Source organism: Dipodomys merriami, unplaced genomic scaffold (genome assembly GCF_024711535.1).
Source record: "Dipodomys merriami isolate MVZ:Mamm:240054 unplaced genomic scaffold, mDipMer1.0.p SCAF_16, whole genome shotgun sequence".
NCBI lineage: Eukaryota > Metazoa > Chordata > Mammalia > Rodentia > Heteromyidae > Dipodomys > Dipodomys merriami.
Window position 1 is genome coordinate 30,790,411 of NW_027202937.1, and position 24,712 is coordinate 30,815,122.

The window sequence follows — 24,712 nt, forward strand, 5'->3', positions numbered from 1 at the left end:
GAAGGAAGGAAGGAAGGAAGGAAGGAAGGAAAGAAGGGAGGGAGGGAGGGAGGGAGGGAGGGAGGGAGGAAAACATTTCTAGAACTTGCAAATGATCATCTGTGCGATTGGGAAAATGAGGCTGGTATGACAGACTTGTTCCACATGGCATTGCCACAAAGCTTCAATTTGTAAAGTATCTTCAACTAAAGTATCTTCAAGTTTGAAGTATCTTCAAACTACAATAAAACAGAGCCTACAGAAATGAGGTAAGCCTATATGTTTCAGTTTCTGATGCCCCTTTGTGTGGCTTCACTCAGTACATGGGTGGAAGAGTCTGTCAGGCAAGAAATCATGCCTGGTGCTTAATGCAACCCAGGGACCAATTAACCACACTGGGAGCCAACCAGCAGAGTGTTTCTAAGAGGAATAGGAGGAAACTCTTATATTACTGCTCTCTGCCCCTTCCCCCAAATAAAAGACAAATGCTATGTCAACATTTTATCAAGAGTGAGCCTTTATTTCTGAAAGTCCTAAAACCTACACATTTATCAAAAGGTAACTGATGTTCTAATGCCAAACAATGCCTTTTCTGCTCTCAGCAAATGTTGGCACCATGGCCTGGGTGGGGGGCAATATCAGAAGCGGCCCTCCACGCCCAGCAGCTGCACCACAGCCTCCTGCACAGCCTGGTGGACACTGCTGACCTCTCTCTGGGACAATGTCCTCTCCATGTGGCGGTAGGTGATTCGGTAACAGTGGCTGGTCCTGAGTGTCCTGGAAAGGGAAAGAGAAGCATGTGGGTGATGATCAGTGTGGGCGCCAGGACCAGACCAGACTTTCATGGCTAGCGAGGCTGAACTTGGGTGCAGCACTGACACCCAGCTCAGTGCAGAAGCATCACTTACCAACAAGGATCCACAGCTTAAAAATGTCAGGGTGGGGTGGGTGTTGGTTCAGGGAACCATTAGCTTGGATAATGGAGACTGCTGGCTGGCCCCACTGGGCATCACAATGCTCAAGGAGCTCCCATAGATTGATGTCCTTAGCTAGGGAGTCTTTTTGTATTGTCTTTTAAGGAGTTGCACAAACATTTCAGTTGATAAATATGCTGCATCTTGGTCAGCATGACCCCTTTTATCGTATTTCCCCATCTCTCCCAACCCCATCCCCTCACACTGCCTGGTTCCATTTTCACATGTATTAAGTATTGTGACTGCATTCGACCACCTTCCCCTCCCCATGCATCCCGTTCCCGCTTCTTGACCTCAAACCCCCCACAACACATGTTCCAGCTTCCTGGTATTCATTTTGTTAAACAGTATGTTAGTTGTCTTAAGGAGTCACAGTCCTGGAATCCTCCCCTGCCGATACCATACTATAGTTAATACATCTGCATGTATAACATGACCCTGTGCATGTTTACAGGTGTAGCATATGAGAGAAAACATATACCCTTTGTCTCTCTGAGTCTGACTTACTTTACTTAGCATAAATTTTTTTCAGGTTTATGCCCTACAAATGGCATACTATTATTCTCAATAGATGAACAAAACTTACAAAACTTACATATACCTATAAGTATATATATCACATTTTCATGATCTATTTGTCCACGGAAGGCCACTAGGGATGGGGGAGAATCTTATTTGGCAGCCAGAAGGCAGGACCTGGACTTCTGGACTTCCTCAGGTGATTCTGATAAGCAGACAAGGTTTGAAACCAATGCCACTACTTCCCTCTACCTTTTCCATGGCACAGAAAGAGACTGTGTTTGCAGGGCACTTGGCAGCACAGGGGGCCTGAGGCCGGGTTGGGGGAGGGGAATCTCACCCTCAGTATGCCTGTAGGCCACAGGAAACCCTGGAAAGCGTGTACCAGAGATGCCGTACACACCATGTGTGTCACACATGGGCCATGCGGACAGGGACTTGAGTGTCCTGCTTTATTACAGTGGTGGAGGCCTGGTTGGTCACCTGGGTAATTCTGGAATGTGTGGGGTGGCAGTGGCAGGGCTGACAATTTGCATGGCAGGGATCTGACACCTGCCTGATCTAGGCACTGACATTTCTCTTCTGAATAATGAAGGCCCAGGCAGTTTCTGAGCCACAGGAACTCCTTGCCAGCTGCTGCAACCTCGGCCTTTGGCCTCAGGTCAAAAAGCTGAAGCAGCTGGACGCCGGTGGCTCATGCCTGTAATCCTAGCTACTCAGGAAGCTCAGATCTGAGGATCACGGTTCAAAGCCAGCCGGGGCAGGAAAGTCTGTGAGACTCTTATCTCCAATAAACCACTAGATACGGGAAGTGGCGCTGTGGCTCAAGCGGTAGAGCACTTACGTTGAGCTGAGAGCTCAGGGACAGCGCCCAGGCCCTGAGTTCAAGCCCCACAACCAACAACAACAACAACAACAAAAGAAGCTGAAGCAGAGCAGGAGACCCAGGCTGAGCTCCTCTGTCTGCCCCCAGCCTGTGCAAGAGAAGCCAGAAGTGAGGCAGGCTAGGCCTTGGCTTCTCCAGAGCCCTGTATGAAGGGGTTTCAGGTGGGTTGGTATCTGGGTCAGTCCTTCCCTGCAGGAACACCTGACAGTCCCATGTTGCCCTCGGAGCCCACAGCCTTCACTTCAGGGCCTCCTCATACTGCCTGAGTCTCACTGGCATCTCTTTTCCTTCTCTTTCCCAGCCTGGCGTGGCCATCCTGTTCTGCTCTTTCTCACTCTTACCTTGAGCCTGCTTCCAGAAGGCCAGAAGGCCAGGCCCCTGGGATGTAGGAGCTGGGCTGGCAAAAGCCAGCAGCATCTCAGCCCTGCAGCGCCTCAGAAAATCACCCCGAGATGCCCATGACCGCGCTGGCTGGGACAGCCTCATCCCCTCCCAGGCTCAGACACAAACCTGCTCCGGATCCCTCTTTCTTTTCCCCGCCCAGCTCAGGCTATGAACAGACGCTGTTCATGAGTGGAAGGTCCTGGTCTCCTCAGTCTCAAAGAGTGTTTTACCATGAAAGCCACAGGCTCACAGAGTGGTGACTCTCCTAGCTTATCCATGACTACGTAAGAAAAAAGGATTTCTTCAATGGAGGGGTGTCCGTGATAGCTAACCCTGTATTTGAATCTTTTTTCTTTCTTTTTGTTGGTACCTGTTTGAACTCAGGGTCTTGAACTCATTGCAAATTTTTTGTTGTTGTTGTTTTGAATAACACCTCTACTTCTAGTTTTTTGCTGGCTAAGAGGCTCATGAACTTTTCTGCTGGGGATGGCTTTGAACAGAGATCCTGAGATCTGCCTCCTGAGTATTTAGGATTACAAATATAAGCCACTGGCACCTGGCTTTGAAACCTTTTTTTTGGTTATGGGGATCAAACCTGGAATGTTGAGCCTGCTAGGTGAAGCCTGTTATTAACCCTAATGCTCCTCAGTCTTTCACCTGTCCTGACCCCATGCCCCACAAGGAGAGTAGCCCTTCTTATCTACCATACACTGGTCTGAACTCTTTGCACACATTAATTCATTTAAGCAGCAAGCTCCATTGGGTAAACAGCATTATTGTCTTTGTTATGGAGCTGAGGAAAATGGCACAGACAGCATAATGAACTCATCCAAGCTTACATAGCTCATAGGTGCAGTGCTGGATTGAAAGCCCCATAGTTCTTGAAGACTTCAAGACCCACTGTGTTCAAAATATTAAGCATAGCATTGCCACATGACCCAGCAATAGCTAGGTATGTATATGCACACACACACACACACACAGACACACACACAGACACACACACACACGCAAGTATGTGTATATTGTCAGCATTATGCCCACCTTTGGTCCTTAGCTCCTCCCATACCTGAGTTTCTCTTTGCCCTGGAATTCCCGCTCTACAGCTGGCCACGTACTCTTTCTCCACCCAGACCCACCTGAGCACCCACCTACCTCACTACCTCACTTCCTCACTACCTCACCAGACCCTCCTGACACCTGGATAGGAACAGGTGCCATGTGCTCCCTCTTGGGGGAAATATGGCTCCTCTAATAAACCTTATAATAATCTTTCTCCTATGCCTGCCTGTCTCTGTGTGGTCCTCTGGGATAGATGTGAAGGATCCTTTCATATATATGTGTCTGTGTACATGTATATATATCCTAAAGAATTGAAAGCAGGTGCCCAAATAAAAACTTGTGCAAGGGGCTGGGAAGGTGGCTCAGTGGTAGAGCGCTTGCCTTGCATGCCTGAGGCCCTGGGTTCGATTCCTCAGCACCACATAAACAGAAAAATAAAAGCCGGAAGTGGCACTATGGCTCACGTGGTAGAGCGCTAGCATTGAGCTGAAGAGCTGAGTGATAGTACCTAGGCCCAGAGTTCAGGCCCCATGACCGGAGCCCCCACACCAAAAAACAAAAACAACAAAAAACTTGTGCAAGAACTTTCAGGTAACTCTATGCACAATCATCAGAAGGTGGAAATACTCATTAACAGCTGAATGGGCATAAAAATGTGGTATTTCCATACACTGGAGCATTATTGGACTATAAAACAGGAATACAGTACTGAAAGAAATTAGATACAATGTGATGAACTTCAAAACCCTAATAAATAAAGCCAGGTACAATAGATCATGTATTACATAATTCTATTTCTAAGAAATCTTCAGAATAGGCAATGTATAGAGAGAAAGATTTGTAATTAGCAGGGATGGTGGGAGAAAAAAGGAGGGACTACTTAATGGTATGAGGCCTTCTTTGGAATGATGACACTGCTTTGGTAATGCAGTGGTCATGCGGTGTATCCTGTGTGTTACATGACATTCAATTGTACACTTTCAAAATGTATAATTTTATATCACATGAATTTTATTTGAATAAAACTAAACCAGAAACAAAATCTAGGCAATCTGGCTTCAGAGCTGAACAACTGATCATCATACTGAACAGCTACATCAAACACATTTATCTATTCCTCTTACCTCAGTGCTGTTTTTTGGGTCGAGAAAAAAATGTTCTCCACTTGCTGCAAGCGTTGTCCCCAGCTCAGGGGGAGGAAGGTGGGTCACTGGGGGCATGACCTCAGGGGGATAATAAACCTCAGCCCCTCCTTTTTCTTCTTCTCTTCATGCCCTGCCACGAGGCAAATGAGCCTCTTGTACCATGTGCTCCTGCCATGAGGTGCTATCGAAGCCCAATGCAATAGAGTGAGTAGGTCATGGACTCAAAATTTCTAAACTGTGGTCCCAAATAAGCTTTTCTTTTCTTGTTTTGTGGTACTTATGGAAGTTGGGGCCTTGCATTTACTAGATAGTTACTTCACTACTTAGACCATGCTTGAACCCATTTTTTTTTGAAATAGGGTTTCAGCCTCAGACTGCGATCCTCCCATCTATGGCCTCCATATGGCTGTGATTGTAAGCATGAATCAACATTTCCAGCTTGTTTCTTAAGATGGGGGGGGGGAGGAGTCTCACTAATTTTTACCTGGGCTGATCTTGAACTTTGATCTCCCTGATCTCTGCCTCTAAGTAGTTGGGATGTTGGTGGCATGGATCACCACACAGGTCTTTCCTGCTTACAGGCCCATTAGAAAGTGGATTGGGGAGTTAGGTAGTTGGGAAAATAAGAGAGTGAAGACTGAGAAATCAGTACAAGCCAGGCGCTGGTGATTCATCATGCCTGTAATCCTAGCTATTCTGGAAGCTGAGATTTGAAAATCAAGGTTCAAAGATAGCCAAGGAATAAAAGTCTGAGAGACTTTTACTTCCAATTAATCATGAAAAAGCTGGACGTGGAGCTGTGGCTCAAGTGATAGAGCCTCAGCCTTGAGTAAAAAACACTCAGGGATAGTACCCAGGCCCTGAGGTCAAGCCCCAGTATTGGCACAAACAAACATAACAGTTTTCCTTCTACTACATCTTTTGGGCACAGAGATGATGTTGTTTGTCCTGTACCGGGCTGGGCATAACAGACCTGCAAAAGGAATTCTGATTGTTCTGCCTGCTCAGGGCTTAACAAACAGGGCACAAGGCAGCCATAAACATCCACCTACCAGCTTCTGAATGAGTTGTGTTACCCAGCTGTGTGTGTGTGTGTGTCCACCCACTTCAGTTGTTCTTCCCAGCCTCTCATTCACACCTCTTCTAGGAAGTCCAGTCATCAAGCCAAGTCCAGAAGCATGACTCAAACCTTTTCTCTGCTCCACTGTGACTACCAAGGCCCGCCCACCTCTACCATCCTTTACAAGTCCAGCTGCTCAAGCAGAAAGAGAGCCAGGACCGCCAGGCAGTCTGTGAGGGACTGGCAGGATAGAGGGACAAACTTGCAAGGAGGGACCCTGTGTTTTGGCACTTCCTCCTCTCAGTCCTAACTTTAGCCCCCAAACAAGAATGTGTAGGTGTCAAGAACAGTCAGGTCTGGATCAGTGATAAAGATGTTTAAAGGACATCCAGCAATCCCACTATTGGGTATGTATCCAAAGGAAACGAACTCATTATGCGAAAGAGACACCTACATTCTGTTTATTTCAGCACCATTCTCAATAGCCAGGATATGAACTCACCTAAGTTCCCATCAGTGGGTGAATGGGTCAAGAGAAAGTGGTATATGTCTACTTAGTGGAATACTATTCAGTCTCAAAAAAGGAGGAACCTTCTCATTTGTGGCAACATGGATGGATGAATGTGGAGGACTCTGTGCTAAGTGAAATAGAAAGATATGCATCTGTTCTCTTTCTCTCCATGACTGGATTCTAAAAAAGCTGATCTCATAGAGGTAGAGTAGAGGGATAGTATACCAGACTGGGGAGGGCAGGATAGACAGATACAAAGTTGTAGTTGGGGTGGTGGGACAAGTTCTGGTATTCCTTGCAGGATGAAGATAGTTCAAAACACACTGTATTAATAATAATAATGCACAAACATTCTCATCACAAAGAAACAGAACCTGACTGCATTGGTGGAGCTCCTGGATGGCCTGATTTGGTTAAGGTATCTCATATACATACACCAAAACATCACAAGGCAACCCATGAATGGGTTCATTTTTATGTGTCAACTTAGTCTTAACTTTAAAGCTATGTAATAAGTACCTAAAAGAAAACAAAAGGCATTTCTCCCCAATCCTTTCTTGTTTTTCTTCCTACGTGATAAAAGTAACCATCACCAAAAGTATAGCAGAATACTAGTGCTCCAAGTTCAGAGCATGCCAATGAGGATCTTTCTTCTTAAAGGACTCAGGGTTATGGAGCTTCATTGGAAGGAAGGAACAGTGGGTCAGAGAGCAAGCAAGGAAGGGAACACTTCTCTTATATAAGCACTCGGTTCACCCTGGCAACCGAACAGGATCTGAACTTGAAATAAAACCCTTCCTTGCCATCCAGCCCAAACCCAGCTCCTACAGCATCCACAATAGTCTGCCTTGCCATCTGTGGCAGAGCAGCTACTTCATGTTCTTGGATGGCGTGGCCAACACCTCCCAGAATAGACCGTGCATGGCCATGGGCACTGCAGACGCCACCTATTCCTTCGGGGATTACTCAAGATGCAGACCCAGGGGAGTTCCACGTACACAGTGACAAAGCTGGGTTTCCCCAGCTGGCTCTTCTGCTCCCCCGCTTGTCTGATGCAGAAGCTCGGTCTGGAGCCCACATCAGCACACCGTGACAAGGTGAGGGGTCAGTTTCATGCACCACTTCTTGAGATGGTGTGGACTTAAAGCAAGAGGCCCAAAGTTAAAAGACACAGGGTGGAGAGGGACTAGTTCCATATTTCTCTTGCCATCAGGAGATGAATGGGGTGAGGTGGAAAGAAGAGAAGCTGACTGTGGTTAAATCTGGCTCCAATTCCTGCTCCATGCTTCACTACCTGAGATCTGGAACAGATTATGTAACTTCCTGTGACTCAGTGACCTCTAGAGTGAAACTGACAATACTTACTTTCTAGGGCTTGTGAGGACTGAATGAGGGAGGTATTCCTGTGTTAATACAGAGCTCAGCATCTCAGATGACTGTTTCATACAGTCATCATCCTTTGTCAGGAGTGGTGGGGTCATATTAAGAACTGTGGACAGCATCAAACCTGATAGATACTGTATTTTTTCCCCCTATTTCAGCTGCCTCTGGTGAAATGTAAGGTATAAATTAGGTATATTAAGAGATTAACTAGGGCTGGGAGGTTGGCTTAGTGGTAGAGTGCTTGCCTTGTATTCATGAGGCCCTGGGTTCGATTCCTCAGCACCACATAAGCAAAAAGAAAAAAAAGCTGGAAGTGTTGCTCTGGCTCAAGTGGTAGAGTGCTAGCCTTGAGCTGAAGAGCTGAGGGACAGCGCCCAGGCCCAGAGTTCAGGCTCCACAACCGGACCACCACCCCTACCTCCACCCCCCCCCCAAAAAAACAAAAAGAGATTAACAAGAGCTGGAGGCTGGTGGCTTACATCTGTAATCCTAGCTATTGGGGAAGCTGAGATCTGAAAATTACAATTCTAAACCAGCTCAGGCAGAAAATCCATGAAATTTTTATCCCCATTAACCAGAAAAAGCTGGAAATGGAGGTGTGGTTCAAGTGGTAGAACACCAGCCTTCAGCGAGAAAGCCAAGTGAGACAGCACGAGGCCCAGAGTTCATACACTCTCACTCAAACAAGAGTAAAATACAATGACAATTATGTAGTTAAACTTGCCAGAGTCGCTAGGCTTTAAGCATTGCATCATTGTTAAGTAAAGTAAGGTCTATCAGAACACAAGCACTGTGGGATGCAGTAGTCTGAGACGGCTGCTCAGTGAGGAGTGGCCTGTATATACAACCTGCATTCGCTGGACAAAGGATGCCCTGAGTCCTGGGTGGGGCAGAGTGGACGACATGAGATTTCCTTGAGAGTCTCAGAGCAATGTATAATTCAAAACCTATGAGTTGTTCAGTTCTGGACTTTTCCATTTCATATTCTTGGACTGTGGTTGTCAACCTCAGTCTGCTGCCTATTCATGTGTCCTACAATCCTCCTTCCCTTGTACGGCTTACTGGATAGAGGAATACACTTTTGAGAGTTGCAGGGGTGGGGTGGGGTAGTCATACTTGCTGTTTTTCTTTTAACCTTCTTAAATGGACTTGGAAAATGTGTCAGTCTGAAGATAGCAAGAACTTTCTTACTTGGGAGCATTGAAGAATAGTGAGCTTTGGCTGGAAACATTAAGTAGAAAGAAGTCAGGAAGAATGATGGACTATTGCATACAATCCGGATGATTTAAATAAATATTTGGAACAACGTAAATATTTTTCCCTTGTTACTTTAACTATTTTAAAAAATGCCAAAAGGGAAGGGGAGATAATGAGATTTTGATAATAAGACTTAGGGTCTGGTGACTATTAGTGAAAGATTCTTAGGATTTCTTTTTTTGAGGCAGAATCTCACTATATTATCCTGGAACTTGTGATGAAGCCCAGGTTGGCCTTAAACTGCAGATTCTCCACTTCAGCCTTCTGATTACAGTTATTTGCCACCATAATTACTCCTTCTTCCATTGCAACAATGAGAAGTACAAGTCATTATGTCGAAAAATGAACTTTACAACTTTGGTGCTGGGGGGAGGGGGAGTATTGGGGAGGATTGGGTGGGGAGGGGAGGATGGGAAGGGATGGGAAGGGGAAACAAAGGAGAAGGCTACAATGCTTGATAAGAAATATACTCATTATCTTGCCCATGTAATTGTAACCCCTCTGTACAGTATTTTCACAATAAAAAAATAAAAATTAAAAAAATAAAAAGCAAATTACTTTTTTTGATTAACACTATAATGTATTAATATCCAGACTATGTAAGGAACCCAACAACAACAACAAAAGCAACTAATCCAATTACAAATGGGGCAAATGAAACCAAGTGCATGCGGCTCAGTCTATCATCCTAGCTACTCAGGAGGCTAAGATCTAAGGATTATGGTTCAAAGCCAGTCTAGGCAGAAAACTCCATAAGACTCTTATCTCCAATTAACCACCAAAAAGCCAGAAGTGGAGGTGTGGCTCACGTGGTAGAATGTTAGCTACTAGCTTTGAGCAAAACCAACCAACCAACCAGGGACAGTGTTCAGGCCTTGAGTTCAAGCCCTAGGACTGACACACACATATATACATAGACACATACACACACAAAGGCAAATGATTTGAAGCAATATAAATAGGTAACAGAAAAATGAGTATCAGTTGTCATGAAGGAAATGTAAATCAACTACAGTAAGATACTACCTCACTCCAGTTACAATGATACTTATTTAAGACAAACAGGGGGATACTCCAAAAAGAAATGTATTCATTACTTGACCTATGTAACTGTAATTTCTTTGTACATCAGCTTTAAAATAACAATAAAAATAAACAATAAAAATAATAACAATAAAAACAAAACTGATATTGCTATTTATGTAGCTAAAGATTAGAGAGCGTCGGGGCTGGGAAGGTGGCTCAGTGATAGAGTGTTTGCCTTGCAAGCATGAGGCCCTGGGTTCGATTCCTCAGTACCCCATAAGCAGAAAAAGCCAGAAGTGGTGCTGTGGCTCAAGTGGTAGAGCGCTAGCCTTGAGCTGAAGAGCCCAGCATTCAGGCCCCACAACTGGCAAAAAAAAAAGATTGAGAGCCTCTACTATGGACACTGGTGGCTCAAGCCTGTAAACCTAGCTACGCAGGAGGCTGAGATGTGAGGATTGTGATTTAAAGCCAGCCTGGGGAAGAAAGTTCATGAGACTCTTATCTCCAATTAACCATCAGAAAACCGGAAGTGGCACTGTGGCTCAACTGACAGGGTGCTCGCCTTGAGCTGAAGAGCTCAGGGATAGCAACGAGGCCCAGAGTTCAAGCCCCATGACTGATAAAAAACAAACAAGCAAACAAACAAACAAACAAAACCCCCAAACAAACCAACCCAAAAGAACAAATGCTAGCAAGACTATATGCTTTGGGGTTTCTGTAAAAGCTGGAGTAGTGGTTTCCCAGGTATGGGAAGTAGAGTCTAGGATTCCAGCCTAAGCCTTGCAATGACTGGGTAGACTCTGGGGCTTGTTTCAATTCTAGCATCCTAAGAGCCAACTGTCCAGCTTCAGGACATAAGCCACCCTCAGCCAGCATTTCTAGACTCACTTACTTGAGATGAAAGGGAAGGCTGAGGCAGGTAGAGGCCCAAGATGAATTTCTGATGCTTGATACCAGGAGAGAGGATCAAGCAGCTTCACAGGGCAGAGAGTAGCTTGGCAGGACCACTAAGAGCCATCTTGTAGGCAGAGATTTTGAACTGTGTAGAAGATACTCTGTGCCCCTTCTGATCTTTAGCCCCGTCCCCAAAAACACCCAGTTTTATTATCAGAATGCCTAGCCTAAGGGACTCTTCCGAGCCTGTGTCCCTCACAAGTCAGCAGACAGCAAACTTCAGACCACTTTTGACTGTTGTTGCTCCAGGCTGATGATTATTTCCCAGAGGGATTCTGTCCTGTGGAGTCAGTTGCAAGAAACTAGACCAAAATGTTGCTCTGGCAATTTCTGCTATGGGAGAGACAACTCTAGTCTAGGCTGTGACAGAGGCAGGGCCAGGGGCAAGAAGAGGGACACTAGCTGGGTCACTCCTGCCTGCATGGTTCCCACTCAGCTTGAGTTGGCAACTTAAGAGTTCCTTAGAGATACACGATTTGCAAGCATGAAGTCCTTCTAACATCAAATGCTTTGCCAAGTCCATGGGAAATTTCAAAGCACCCACAGGTGTTTATTCCCACTACTCCCTCCAACTTCTAGCACTTTGGGGGGGGGCGGAGTTTTGTCCTGACACCCTGCAGGGTGGACTGTGGTTCTGAGTCCTCATACCCATGGTATATGGAAATAACTGCTCTGGGGAACTTTTCTTTTGGCCTATGTTTCAGAGAGAGGCCTGTACATCTACTTCTCAGCTACAGAATCTTGGGATAGTCCTTAATTTCTGATCCAGGTTCTCATTCTGTGTTACAGAAGACAGACTCATGACTAGATGAAAAAATTACATAGGAAAGTTGTTTACAACAGTTTAGGCTTTATAGGTAACAACTAGTATTGCTATTTATGTAGCTAAAGATTAGAGAATCTCTACTTTGGCTCATAAAGAAAGACCTGAATGACTATAGAAAAATGGTCTGAGCTTTGATGGATCACTAGAGGTACCTTGAGAACACTTGCTTGGAGAAACAGGTGACAGATATTGCATCCCTCCATTTATATGAGGTGTCTAGGGAAGTGGAGTCAGAGATACAAAGTAGACTAGAGATCCCCAGGGTTGGAGGTAGGAGGATGTGATATTAGTGTTTAATGGGTCTGGTTTCTGTCTCAGGAAATGCGAAGTTCTAGAGAAGGATGGAGGTGATGGTTGCAAAACACTGCGATGTACTTAACGCCACTCTTAAGCATGGCTGAAATGGCAAATTTGATATTATATCTATTCCTCATAATAAGAAATGAATTCACAGTGAGGAATGTAGGCCTAAAAAACCTAGTTGACTATTAGTAGAAAAGGAAGTTAGGAACTGACATTATACAGAGAAACCAGAGCTAAACACACACAAGATGATAGCAGGGATATAACGATTGCTTTCTGACCTTCCTCAATGGAGCATCTCATGATCTACTACCTTAGTAATCAAGATGCCTTGCTTGCATTTTCTTCTATGCATTTTCTTCTAATCATTTGTATTTCACCCTAAGTCAGACTTGGTCGAGATCCAGAGTAGCTAGGAGTATTACATGCCTGCGGTCTAGAGCCCAGAACATCATGGGTGCTGGCCTTGTCTCCACACACCAGTGTATTTCCAGGGTCACCAGTAAGAGAATAGTCTTTTCTCAAATAGGTAAAGAATGATGAAAATATTTAGCTTTATACAGAAACTTCTAGGTTATCATTAATATACTTCACAAAAGTAAATGAGTATTGTTTTATATGACATAGATGATTTTAAATGTTATTTTAATAAATAACTTGCATTATAATTTTGTCCTTTTTTAGGGACAAACTCATGTTTAAATGTAGTATATTAAACACTTGATGGAGTGTATAAAAAATGTCCTCTCATGACATTCTAACAAATTCTTTTTAGTTATTCCATTGTCTTCCAAACCATTCTCTTATGTTTCTAACAAAATTGGTGTGATAGACCCATTTGCACAGATTTCCATAGTTTTACTTTTTGGCTCAGTGGAAAATTTGAAAGAGATTTTATTTCTCTGACTTAGATCTTCAGAGTCAAAGTTAGACGAGCTAACTAGCTCTCAGTATGTGGTTTTAAGGTAGGTACTCATGTGTGTTGGCATTGGTTAAGTTATTAAATGGAAGGTTTGTGGCAGGTGAAGTGTTATGTTTCCAATTCAGTCAATTGATTAGCACTTATTCACTCTGTGCTGAGGTAGGCATTGTGGAAAATACAAACAGATATTTACTTGACCAATACATGAACTTTCATAGTGTCTATTAGGTAGATGACACACTGGTGGTTAGGGGAGAAGTATCCCAAAGTAATAAAAAGATGAACCAGCCTATCATCACATGCCCCATAACATTTCAGTCAATGGCAAGTCACATATACCACAATGCTCCTAGAAGACTATATCTCATAGTGACAACACAGCCACCTTCATTTGTCGAAGTACACTCTATGTTGTCTACACAATGACAAAACTGCCTGAGACATATTTCTCAGAATGTAACTGTAACAATAAGTAACATACTTAACTATCACAGTCTACTTGGGTGCCACTCATAGATGCAAAGACAGCTAACTGGACAAAGATACAATTTCAAGTGATAACTGTAAACAAATCAGAAGCCAGAAAGGAACCCTTGGCCCTGTCTATCATTAAGCTACCATCCTAAACAACTGGATCCGGGCTTGGTTCCTATAGGAATCATCAGAGAGGGTAGAAGATCTTGTTCTACACATAGGATAGGTGGCAGAAGAAAATGCAGAAACAACCCAAGGAAGAGGAGTGATCTGATGAACATCACCTCATATCCCAGAATTGCCAGAACACGTGTGCAAACAAATATGCTAGCCACTGGACATAAAAGGCAGAAGGATTTCAGACACAAGAACAATCTGAATAATGCTTAAACAATTAAAATATTCACAAGCATTTACAATGATCACATGAAAGAACATCATGAAAAAGAGCAACAGGTCTGAAAGAGACCTAAGTAAAAATCTATAGAAATAAAATTAGAATTGTAATTAAAAAAATGAGCAGGAGGCATAAATAGCAGGCTAGAAACAACTGAACATAGGATCAGTAAACTGGATGTGAGGGACTATTTAGAATCTAGTAGGGAGAATTACAGAAACAAAAAGAATTGAAAAAAAAGCCACAGCCATGTCCAAAATGTCAGGACTAGAGAGGCAGAGGCAGGAGAATCATGACTTCAATGGCAGCTTAGGTTATAGTTACATATCTGAGAGAAATTAAGGAACTCATAGAATATGAGGACTATAGCATAGAAGGATACAATGAAAACAAAAAGGCAGTATCTGTGAAAAAACCTTGCATTGTATAAATTGTAATAAAACTATAGAAAACCTACCAAAATTAGATGATTTTGAATATAACTAGAGAGAAAAATGAGAAGTTACAAAGGAAGGACAAGGAAATAAGACTTTCTAGTAGCTATAAAAAGGTCAGGTGGTAATGGCATAGCACCAACAAAATGTCACCATATATTATAGCTGGCTGAGCTGTCATTCTGGGATAATGGCAGAATTAAAATATTTTCAGACAAAGTAAGACAAGAATGACAAAGTTTATAATTCAAATCTCTTCATTGCATAATATATTTCAGGAAGAATAAAACAAAACTCAAAAAAAAAAAAAAAACCAGGGCCCTATGGCATAAGCCTATAATTCTAACTACTATGGAGACCGAAATCTGAGGAGGAGCCTGCGAAGGAAAGTCTGTAGGATTATCTCCAGTTAACCACCAGAAAGCTGAAAGTGGAACTGTGGCTCTAATGTAGAGCACCATCCTTGAGTGGAAAAAAGTAAAGAATAGCATCCAGACCTTGAGTTCAAACCCTAGTAGTATCTCTCTTTCTCTCTCTCTATCAATCTCTGTCTCTGTCTCTGTCTCTCTCTCTCACACACACACAGAAGCCAGCAAAAGCTAGCAACAGTAATCCACTGACTTAGATTCGAATCCAGTGAAAACTCTGGGGATGTGCTAAGGCTGCAGATTTAGATGTCCTTGTTTTCTAGGAACAATATACATTTCTGACGGCATTCCCAGAAGTATCCTAAGTTGGTGGAAGTAGCTTAGGAAGATGATTTTCTGTCCTATCAGTTTCCCCAAACACCTGACTGCCCAGTAGAACACCCTGTGAAGCAATATAGCTGCAAGGCTGTGAGCCCCCGTCTAGGATCAGACACATCTGCTCTCAGCAGGCACCGGGCAAATGACTCTATCTCCCAGTTCTGACACTTTAAATGAAACTAACAAACCTGCTTTATAAAGTCATATATGGGGATACATTCTGAGAATGCATCTTTTGGTGATTTCATCACTGTGTGAACCTATGAGGGTATTAGCCAACTAAGGTGGTTATGTAACATAATCTTATGGGATCATCATGTTTGACATGTTTGACAGAGATTTATCACTGTGCAGCCTATGTCTGTATGTGTATAAGAGCCTAACATAGTAAACACAAATACCCTATGAAAAGAGGTTAGTTACTATGGCTAACAATATAAGCTTTGTTAGTTTATTTGTTTAATGAGAAATGTATACTTTTCCAAAAAGTTCTGCATCCCTGGATATACTTAAAAAGAACAAAAAGTTGATGATGGATGATGCTTGTAATCCTAGCTATTCAGGAGGCTGAGAGATTGAGATCAGAGGATGAGTAGTTTGAAGCCATGCTCTGTAGAAAAGTCTGCAAGACTCCATCTCCAACTAACCAGCAAAATGCCAGACTGGAGGCATGACTGCTGGCTGAGCACCAGCAGTGAACAAGCAAGCTGAGAGAAAGCATGAGGTTCTGAATCCAAGCCACAGTACCAGAAACAAAAAGAACATTGACATTAATGGGAATTCTGGTGCCTTGTACCAAACAGTTTACAAACATACCCATTATGCCTGAGCCCTCTGTGTGCAGGACACCTGAACAGGCTCTTATAGTGCCGTCCAACTGGTTTCAGCTGACTGCTGCTCTTCTCTAGCATGACAGGGAAGTGGCTGGGGAGTCTCCCTTGAAACACTGTGCTGACCATGCTTGCTTTGGAAGACAGATCCTGGTTGTTTTTGCATTTGTAAATTACTCTGCAGTCTGGCCACAGGAAAAATCAAAACAGCAGAGAGAGACGACAGATCTGCTCTTCCCTTTTCAACAGAGAGGACAAGTCATGAAAGGCAGATGCATAGAGAGGTTCTGGGTGGCAAAAGAAAGGTTGGATTGCTGCCAGCTTGTGCCACAGCCTGTCATTTCTAGAATTCACAAAAGATGTTATTTGCCATGGCCTCTAGGTATATCAGAGGTCTATTCCAACAATAAAACAGGCCAGTGTCCAAGGAGAAAGTTGCTAGAGGCTTCTAATACCTTCTTGGCAGACACTGAGTAGAACACTATGGCTGGAGTAGTAGTTAAAAAAAAAAATCCTACATCCTAGAGAAAAAAAGTTTGAGGGACCCTTTTCCTCCCTCTGCCTCAATGCCCTCAAAATATGACTGCAGGGACTTTTAGGTGCTGACATAAAGATCCTACCTTGTCTTGGCCACTTTCACATGGCTGTAGCACACATTTCCCAAGCTCTCTTATGTAAACAGCATTATTCCTTAAGTTATAGTCAGAATGGAAGGGACTGGGAGAAGTGCTTCTCTGCAGAGGCCACTCTATGATGCCACACTCACCCTTCCTAGGATGGGTCTGGGTGAGAAAGGAGGCACAGGAAATGAGCCATGCATAGGTAAAGGGGGCTTGGGTTTCTGTGACATGGGGTTTCACTCAGCCACCTGTAATCTTGAGCAAGTGCCTAGCTTCTCTGGATTAGGTGATCAATGCTAAAGACCTCTGGCTCTCTCTTCGACTCTCTAAGCATCAGTGTCCAGCAAGGACAGACCAAAAACACACCTGGGGAAAGTACCTTCTGATGCCTGTTCTGACCTCCCTGGATACAAGTGCTGCTGATAACAGACAAGCAGACCCATCCCTGGCAGACTGGGCTTCATGACAAGTCAGACATTGCTATCGCTGTTCTGAATAAGCAGCCACAAAGCTGCTAATTGGATTCAGCAAGCTGCTGAGTCACTGTCGTGTAAGATCAAGTCCCTCAGAGCTGCAGATGAGGCCCATCCTGTCAGCAGCTGAGAACGTGTCTTTGTGATTCAGAACAACAGGGGTATGCAAGAGCACACCGTAGATCAGCTTCTACAATTTATGACGAGTAATTAAAATCTAACAGACCACAATTAGAAAGCATCCACCACAACCTTATTTTGCTATTTGTCTTTTAATTAAATATATCCCATGATTTAGCTCCAACTCTGTACAGAAAGCCAGTGCCCTGATGTATTGGTTATGACATCTTCTTGGAGAAGGAGGGTAGAGAGCTAAGCTAAGTGTTTCCTATAAATCACTGATCTTTCCCTTCTCGGGATCTTTGCACATCACAAGGGAGATATTAAATGAGGCTGGCCCTTCAAAACATTACCATGGGCACAGGATGTGTTCAGGGGAGCCTTGAAAAGGGAAGCCAGGGCAGAGCCAATGAGAGGAATTTTTTTTTTTAATCTTATATTCACAGGGTGATAAACTAGGAGAAATGTACCATTATGCCATATAAAAGAAACATTTACTAGGGCACTCTGGCATAAACTAGGGTGGAAGAAATAATGTCTAAATGGAAAGAAATTCATAGAGTCCCTTTTTGTGTTAGCAAGGGCTTATCACATATAAGCTACTGCAAGGAATATCACAAATCAAGCAAAACCTAGGTCACTGTGTGGACTCCTAACGGTGGAACGTGGATGGGCAGTGAGGTTCCTCAAGAAGGCCTGTCTTCCTGTGCACAGCTAAGGGTGCTCCCAGATGGCACAGGCTTACAATGCAAACAGACAGGCAGAGGACATTTAATTGCCTGCTGTGTTACTTGGAGTTGGACATGGGTGGACCTTCCACTCTAGGAGCCCAGGAATGTTTCCTGATTGGAAATGAATTTGCAGACTGTCTTTTGTAGGGTTTCCCACTAGAATGAATGCTGGTGAAGACAGAGTTGAGGATTATGGTTGTCAATAAAGACCTGCTGTCTGGGAATATTCTATTACCCATCAAGTGCCCAGGACAACCCAATCTGATCATCTTTATGTCCCGTCCCCACCTCTACCACATCTCCCATCTCACCAATTCCTGGCTCCTCCACAGGTTCTGCTTGGAAAGTGGTCCCAGGAGAAGAATCCTGCTTTCTCTAAGAGCTCCCCACTATCACCATGTGTTGAGACACCTGACACCTGTCTGTGCCCCAAGCACCCATCCCTCACTAACTCAGAGACAGTTATGTTACTAGGGCCCAGCACAAAGCTCTGCTCATAGGAAGAATGCAGATGCTTGCTAGATGGCAAGTGAACAGCTCTTCATACCATGAGAAAGGCCCCCAAAGGGCAAAATCACCATAACCTCCCCAGGACCTCACCTTCTCAGGAGCTGTTCTTCGGGGCCAGCTGGAGCTCACTGATGGCAGTGCTAAGTGGATCCAGCAACAAACTGTGGGCTCTGTGTATTTCATGTTCTCCTGTTAACAGTTATGTCTGCCCTGTACAAATGGAAGAGAAGGAAGCAGTAGCCTACCAACAGTGGTATCTAGCATACAGTTTTGGGACATGGAAGGCAACTTTCTATAGCCTTTTTGCTTTATAAATTTTACAAATGCAGAAAGATATCTTGTTGGAATGAAACTTGGAGAGAAAACACCTGTCTTCTAGGACCTTCAGTTCAGAAGGCTTAGGCAGGCCGGCGTTGGAGGCCTGCTGCAGCACAACTGTGCATCTCCAAGTGCTCATGCTGCTTCCTTCTTCTCACTGGCAGATGAGAATGTGGGTCAGAACCTGGCCAGAGCAGGAACCAGCAGCAAAAGGCAACACATGGAGAGGCCCATGGTGGACGTCACCATCTCTAACACCTTCTATCCAGGCTAGGTGTTTCTGATCTTCCCAACCCACATTTGTAAAATTACAAATCTGATAACTTTGCATCCCTGCTTTCAAAAACTTCATTAGGTTGCTAATGTTAAGAAAGAGACAAAGAAGTCTCTGAAGGTCTGGCCCTGGCCCATTGTATCATTCCTAAAGTCCCTTTCCACTCCTGCAATTGGAATCTTCTTTGCCATTTCTCAAGGTCTTCTCTCATGCTGCTCTCTCAGCCCGGATGATGCCCCTCAAAGGACAGACAGCATAAAGGGGAGGTGAGGAGAAACAAGATGCAGGGTTCAGCCAGTATTGGGGTTTAAACTCAGGACCTGGGTGCTGTCACTTAAATTTTTTTTTTTTTTGCTCAAGCCTGGCACTTGTGCAACACCCTCCATTTCTGGCTTTTTTATGATTAACTAGAAATAAGAGTCTATTGGATTTTTCTGCCTGTGCTAGCTTTGAGCAATGATCCTCAGATTTCAACCTCCTGAGTAGAAACCTGAGTCAGGCATAAGCTACCTGAGTCTGGCAGTAAAGATATACTTTGATATTCACTGTTGATGATTTACTCAATTGCACCTCAGCTTGGCAGAGGAGGAGGTATACTGGTAATTGGTCTCCTCAAAACATCAAAGGCATATGGAAATTAGGAAGTTTTATGAAAAGAATCAGGTTCAGAAGTAGATAAAGATAAACAATAATAAATCTGTATCTATTAGATGTTTTAAATATGAACTGACCCCTAACTAAAATTCAATAATTAAAAAAAGAGAGAGACCTTGGGAATCTAAAAGATGGGTTGATAACTGAGTATATTTTAGTAATCATCAAGAAGAGTTATTTAGTTACAAAGTGAAGGCTCACGTTGTCCTCTGACTGTCCAGACTGTATATATAGTTTCACATGTGACTTTCCTCCTCACAGCATCCTACAGGGCATTCTCAGCTGCCTCTCAGAAATCTACTGTATCTCTGACCATTGTAGTATCCAGACTCTAAGCTAATCCTTGTGATTCTTGCCACACGGTATTCAGTTGGCTTGTGTAATAATGGCTTCTGGCAGTGGGACAGTAGCTTGCTTACTTCAAACCTGTCAAATTCTTTGCACTGATTTCAGAACATATTTTGAATCTACCCATTTCTTGCTAACTCATCACCATTACCAAGGGTTTATCTGAATTCTTACAGTGGTCTAATAATTGATCTGCCTTCACTGTTGCCTCCACAGAGTAGCCAAAGTAATGACATAAGTCATATAGTGCCATGTCTGCTTCAAGTTTTGCAAAACCTTCCCACTTAGAGCAAGAAGCAGCATTTAAATACTGAGATCCTGATTGTCTGCACCTCACCATTACTTCTGACTTCATTTCCTATAACACCAGCACTCTCTCTGGTTGAATTACTGTGGGCTCTTGGTTGGTTCCCATGTCCTCCCATCTATCCTCAAGCTTGTGGCTCACTGCCTCTAAACCTTTGTAACTACTTTTCCCCTTGCCTAGGGGAGAAAAGCTCCTCTAGATTTCCCCAGTGCTCATTCCTTCACCAGCTGCAAGTCTACTCAGTGGTCATCATCTCAATATGCACCAAGTCTTCCCTCAGCATCTCATTTAAAAACTGTACACCCTCCCCATTACAATTCCAAACTCCTACACATTATTTATCTGTAGCTCACCACTGCAATGTAAGTTGTAGGTTTATAGTGCTTTAGCCTCTGTTTTTCTCACTATGAAGCCTCTAAGCCTGTCAAACAGCAGGAGGTTAATAAACATAAGATTTTTGACACTGATGAGTATTCAGTTGATATGTGCTCTTTTGGGCACTGAGTAGACAAGGATGAAAAAAGAGTTTACATTGGACTTGAACTCAGGGTCTGGGTGCTTGTCCCTGAGCTGTTTTACTGAAGGCTACCACTTGAGCTGTAGTTTCACTTCCAGCTTTTTGGTAGTTATTCGGAGATAATAGTCTCATGGACTTTTCTGCCTGAGCTGGCTTTAAACTGCAACCCTCAGATCTCAGCCTCTCAAGTAGCAAGGATTACAGTCGTGAACCATCAACACCTGGAAAACCATTTTCTCCTTAATCAGGAGCAGGAGAAGAATGTTCACTGTCTCCACTCCTAGAGCAGTAAGGCAAGAGAAAATCATAAAGGAGATCCAAATAGGGAAGGAAGAAGTAAAACTATCACTGTCTGTAGATGACATGGATCTATACTTAAAGAACCCTAGAGACTTTACCCCCAAACTCCTATAGCTGATAAATAACTTTGGCAAACTAGCAGGGTATAGACTCAATCTACAAAACTCAGTAGCTTTTCTGTATGCCAACAATGAGAAGATCAAGAGTGAAATCAGGAAAGCAATTTCATGTGTAACAGTCTTCAAAAAAAAATACTCCCAGACATCAACCTAACCAAGAAAGTGAAGGACCTATATAGTGAAAACTAAAATTTGGAAGAAAGAGCTCGATCCTAGTGGCATAAGACTCTAAATTGTTTTTGAAGAAAGTGAGAAAGACATTAGGAGGTCAAAAGACCTTCCATGTCTCTGGATTGGCAGATTAATGTCATGAAAATGGCAATACTGCTTAAGGCAATCTACAAATTCAATGGAATACCCACCAAAATACTAGTTTCATTCTTCACTGAGATAGAGAGAACAATCTACAAATTCATATAGGACCACAAAAAGCCATGAATTGCGAAAGCAATCCTGAGGTGGGGTGGGGGGAATCTGTGTTGGAGGTACAACAACAATTTCAGACTTCAAACTTTACTACAGAGCTATAGTAATGGCAACAGCTTAATACTGGCACAAAAACAGGCCCAAGAACCAATGTAGCAGAATAGAAGACCCAGAAATAAACACATAGACCTACAGTCATTTAATACTTAATAAGGGAGGCGTTTAAAAATGTAGGATGGAAAAAAGCCTCTTCAATAAATGATGTTGGGAAACAGGATATCCACATGTAGAACACTGAAAGTGGATCCCTATCTGTCACCCTGTACTAATAACAGTTCAAAATCAAAGATGTCAATATAAGATTGGAAGTCATGAAACTACTACAAGAAGGATAAGGGGAAACACTAGAATTTCTTGGCATATGCAAGAGCTTTTGGTGTAAAGTTCCAGGGGCTTAGCAAATCAAAGAGAGAACTGACAAATAGGATTGCATTAAACTAAGACATTTCTGAATGGTAAAGGACAAAGTTAATAAGGTAAAAAACAGCCCAAAGAGTGAGAGATCTTTTCCAGCTATACGTCAGACAATGGAGGTTTGATAACCAGAATATACAAAAAGCTAAAAAAAAATACAACCTTAAAGAATCAATAATCGAATTAATGGGCAATGGAGCAAAATAGAAAATTTTCAGAAGAAGTAAAGATGGACAACAGATATATGAAGAAAATTTTAACATCTCTGGTCATAAAGGAAATGTAAATCAAAACAACACTGAGATTTCCACCTTGGTTAGAATGGCTATCACAAGAATACAAACAACAACAGATGCTAGCTAGCATGGATGTGGGGGAAATTAACCTAATACACTGTTGGTGGGAATGTAAACTTATTCAACCACTCTGGAAAACAGTTTGGAGATTTCTCAACAAAATTTAAACACAGAACTACTCTATGATCCAACAATACCACTCTTGGGCATTTATCCAAAAGAATACAAATCAGAATACAGTAAAGCACAAACCATGTTCATTGCTGCACTATTCACCATAGCCAAGTTATAGAAAAAGCACAGATGCCCCTCAATGGATGAATGAACCAAGAAAATGTGACTATCTATCTACACACACACACACACACACACACACACACACACACACACACACACACACACACACACACACACACACAATGGAATTTTATTCATCCATTTAGAATGATATTACATCATTTGCAAAGAAATAAACCTAGAAAAATCATGTTAAGTGAAGTAAGTCAGGCCCAGAGAGACAATGGACACATGTTTTCACTCATATGTGGAAGCTAGATCTAATTCATAAATATACAAGTAAACACATATGGGGTTATGTACAAGCTTACACAAACACATGTTATTTGCAGGGGAGAATTTAAATGGTATAATTCCTTAGGAAAACGCACAGTCCAACACAATGTATACTAGGAGACTGGTACTTGAAAGGTGTGTGTGTGGAAGTCAAGTGGAGGAAGTTAGAAAAATGAAGAGAGGAAGGGCAGGAGAATATAGACATAAAATCCAATGCATATCCTCCAAAACTAGGAAAAGCAAGGGAACGATTTGGGTTGGAAGAGATAGGGGAGAATGATAAGAGGGATGACATCAATAAACACTGTACTTACAAACTGATTTGTTGAAAGGTAACCCCTTTGTACAACTACTTAAAGATAATAAAAATATAATTAAAAAAATCTCTTCCAGCCTTCACCTAAGGACCACTTGGTGGTCATTGTCTTTGTTCGCAAGGGCAGGCTCTAGCTGTGTTTAGCAGAAAGTCTAGCTTTGGGCTGGTCTCAGCCATATAAAAAGATAATTATGTGCTAGCTGCCTGGGAATGTAAAGTCTAAAATAGATTAGTGATTAAAATAATGAAAAGAGTCATCTTGGCTGGAAGATATTTTTTGTCTTTTGAATGGAAGAAGAGGCAACATGTGGACTGATGAATGCCTCTCGTAGTCACAGGCAACCAGGCTAAAGCCTGATCCTGTATCACAGGTGTCTAGGGCTCCTTTCAATGGTGGCTGCTTGGACTCCATATAGTTATAGGTCTCACTTTGGTACAAAGATGGCTCTGAAGCCACCTGACCTACTTGTTCTTATTTGCAGCAAATGGACACGATGTAATTTCTTCAGACCTTTTTGTCCTGATGTCTTTGAAAAGAGCTTCTAAAGAATCAATTACAAGAGCCAAAAACAAACAGGAATAGGCATCACCTATATGGAAGATGTATGAGAAATCAGATCATTGAAGCCCAGCATACAATTCCATGTATCTACCTAAGTGGTCCACCACAAATTCAGATGTGTCCTGGCCCTCACAAGCAAGGCTTATGCCTGTGCCCCATGCAGAAGGGTCAAGGGGAAGGTCATGGGGGAAGGAGGACAGCTATCCTTTGCCCAGGGAAGTTTGGAAACCACGCCTTAACATTAGATTTCTAGGAACTGGCCTTACAGGCCTTTTTCCATGAGATTTTTGGCACCATACCAACAGAAGTAGAATAGGGCTAAGAATAGTGTCATTATATTGCCACTGTCTTAACTCAGAGAGTCAGATTTGTGCTCTTTCCTAGGATGTCATTTTGATGGTCTATTTGTAGTTGTTCATTCTGGTGTAAGTGATACCATTATTTCCCTAAAACTACAAACACTTCAGAGATAGGCAATAATGATACAAGGCTGGGAGACCCATTCATATGGTCACTGCTATTTCCTTTCTTCACTGCCATGTAATTGCTGAACCCAAACAGTCCTGACCGAGGCATTATCTTTACAACTGCTCATTATGCCATCTATTTACATTTTATGCCCTTTTCTGCACATGTGTTATATTTAGTAATAAAAAGGAGTAAAGATTTAATGTGCTGACTCCCATGTAGTTTCTGTGGCTG

At 42.9% G+C, this 24,712-nt stretch overlaps 1 protein-coding gene across 5 annotated transcripts in view; it reads right to left on the bottom strand.

Moving 5' to 3' along the window:
- Positions 1-490: 490 nt before the first annotated feature.
- Positions 491-24,712, bottom strand: part of Fars2 (phenylalanyl-tRNA synthetase 2, mitochondrial) — a 440,323-nt gene continuing 416,101 nt past the window's right edge. For 3 of the 5 annotated variants that reach the window (XM_070024637.1, XM_070024636.1, XM_070024635.1), the window contains exon 7: positions 509-756. In XM_070024637.1, the coding sequence (XP_069880738.1) occupies positions 618-756 (139 nt within the window). In that variant the 3' untranslated portion in view covers positions 509-617. Of the gene's footprint in view, positions 757-18,616; positions 18,737-24,712 lie in introns of all 5 variants that reach the window. The other 2 variants (XR_011372252.1, XM_070024638.1) reach the window with 2 other exon arrangements.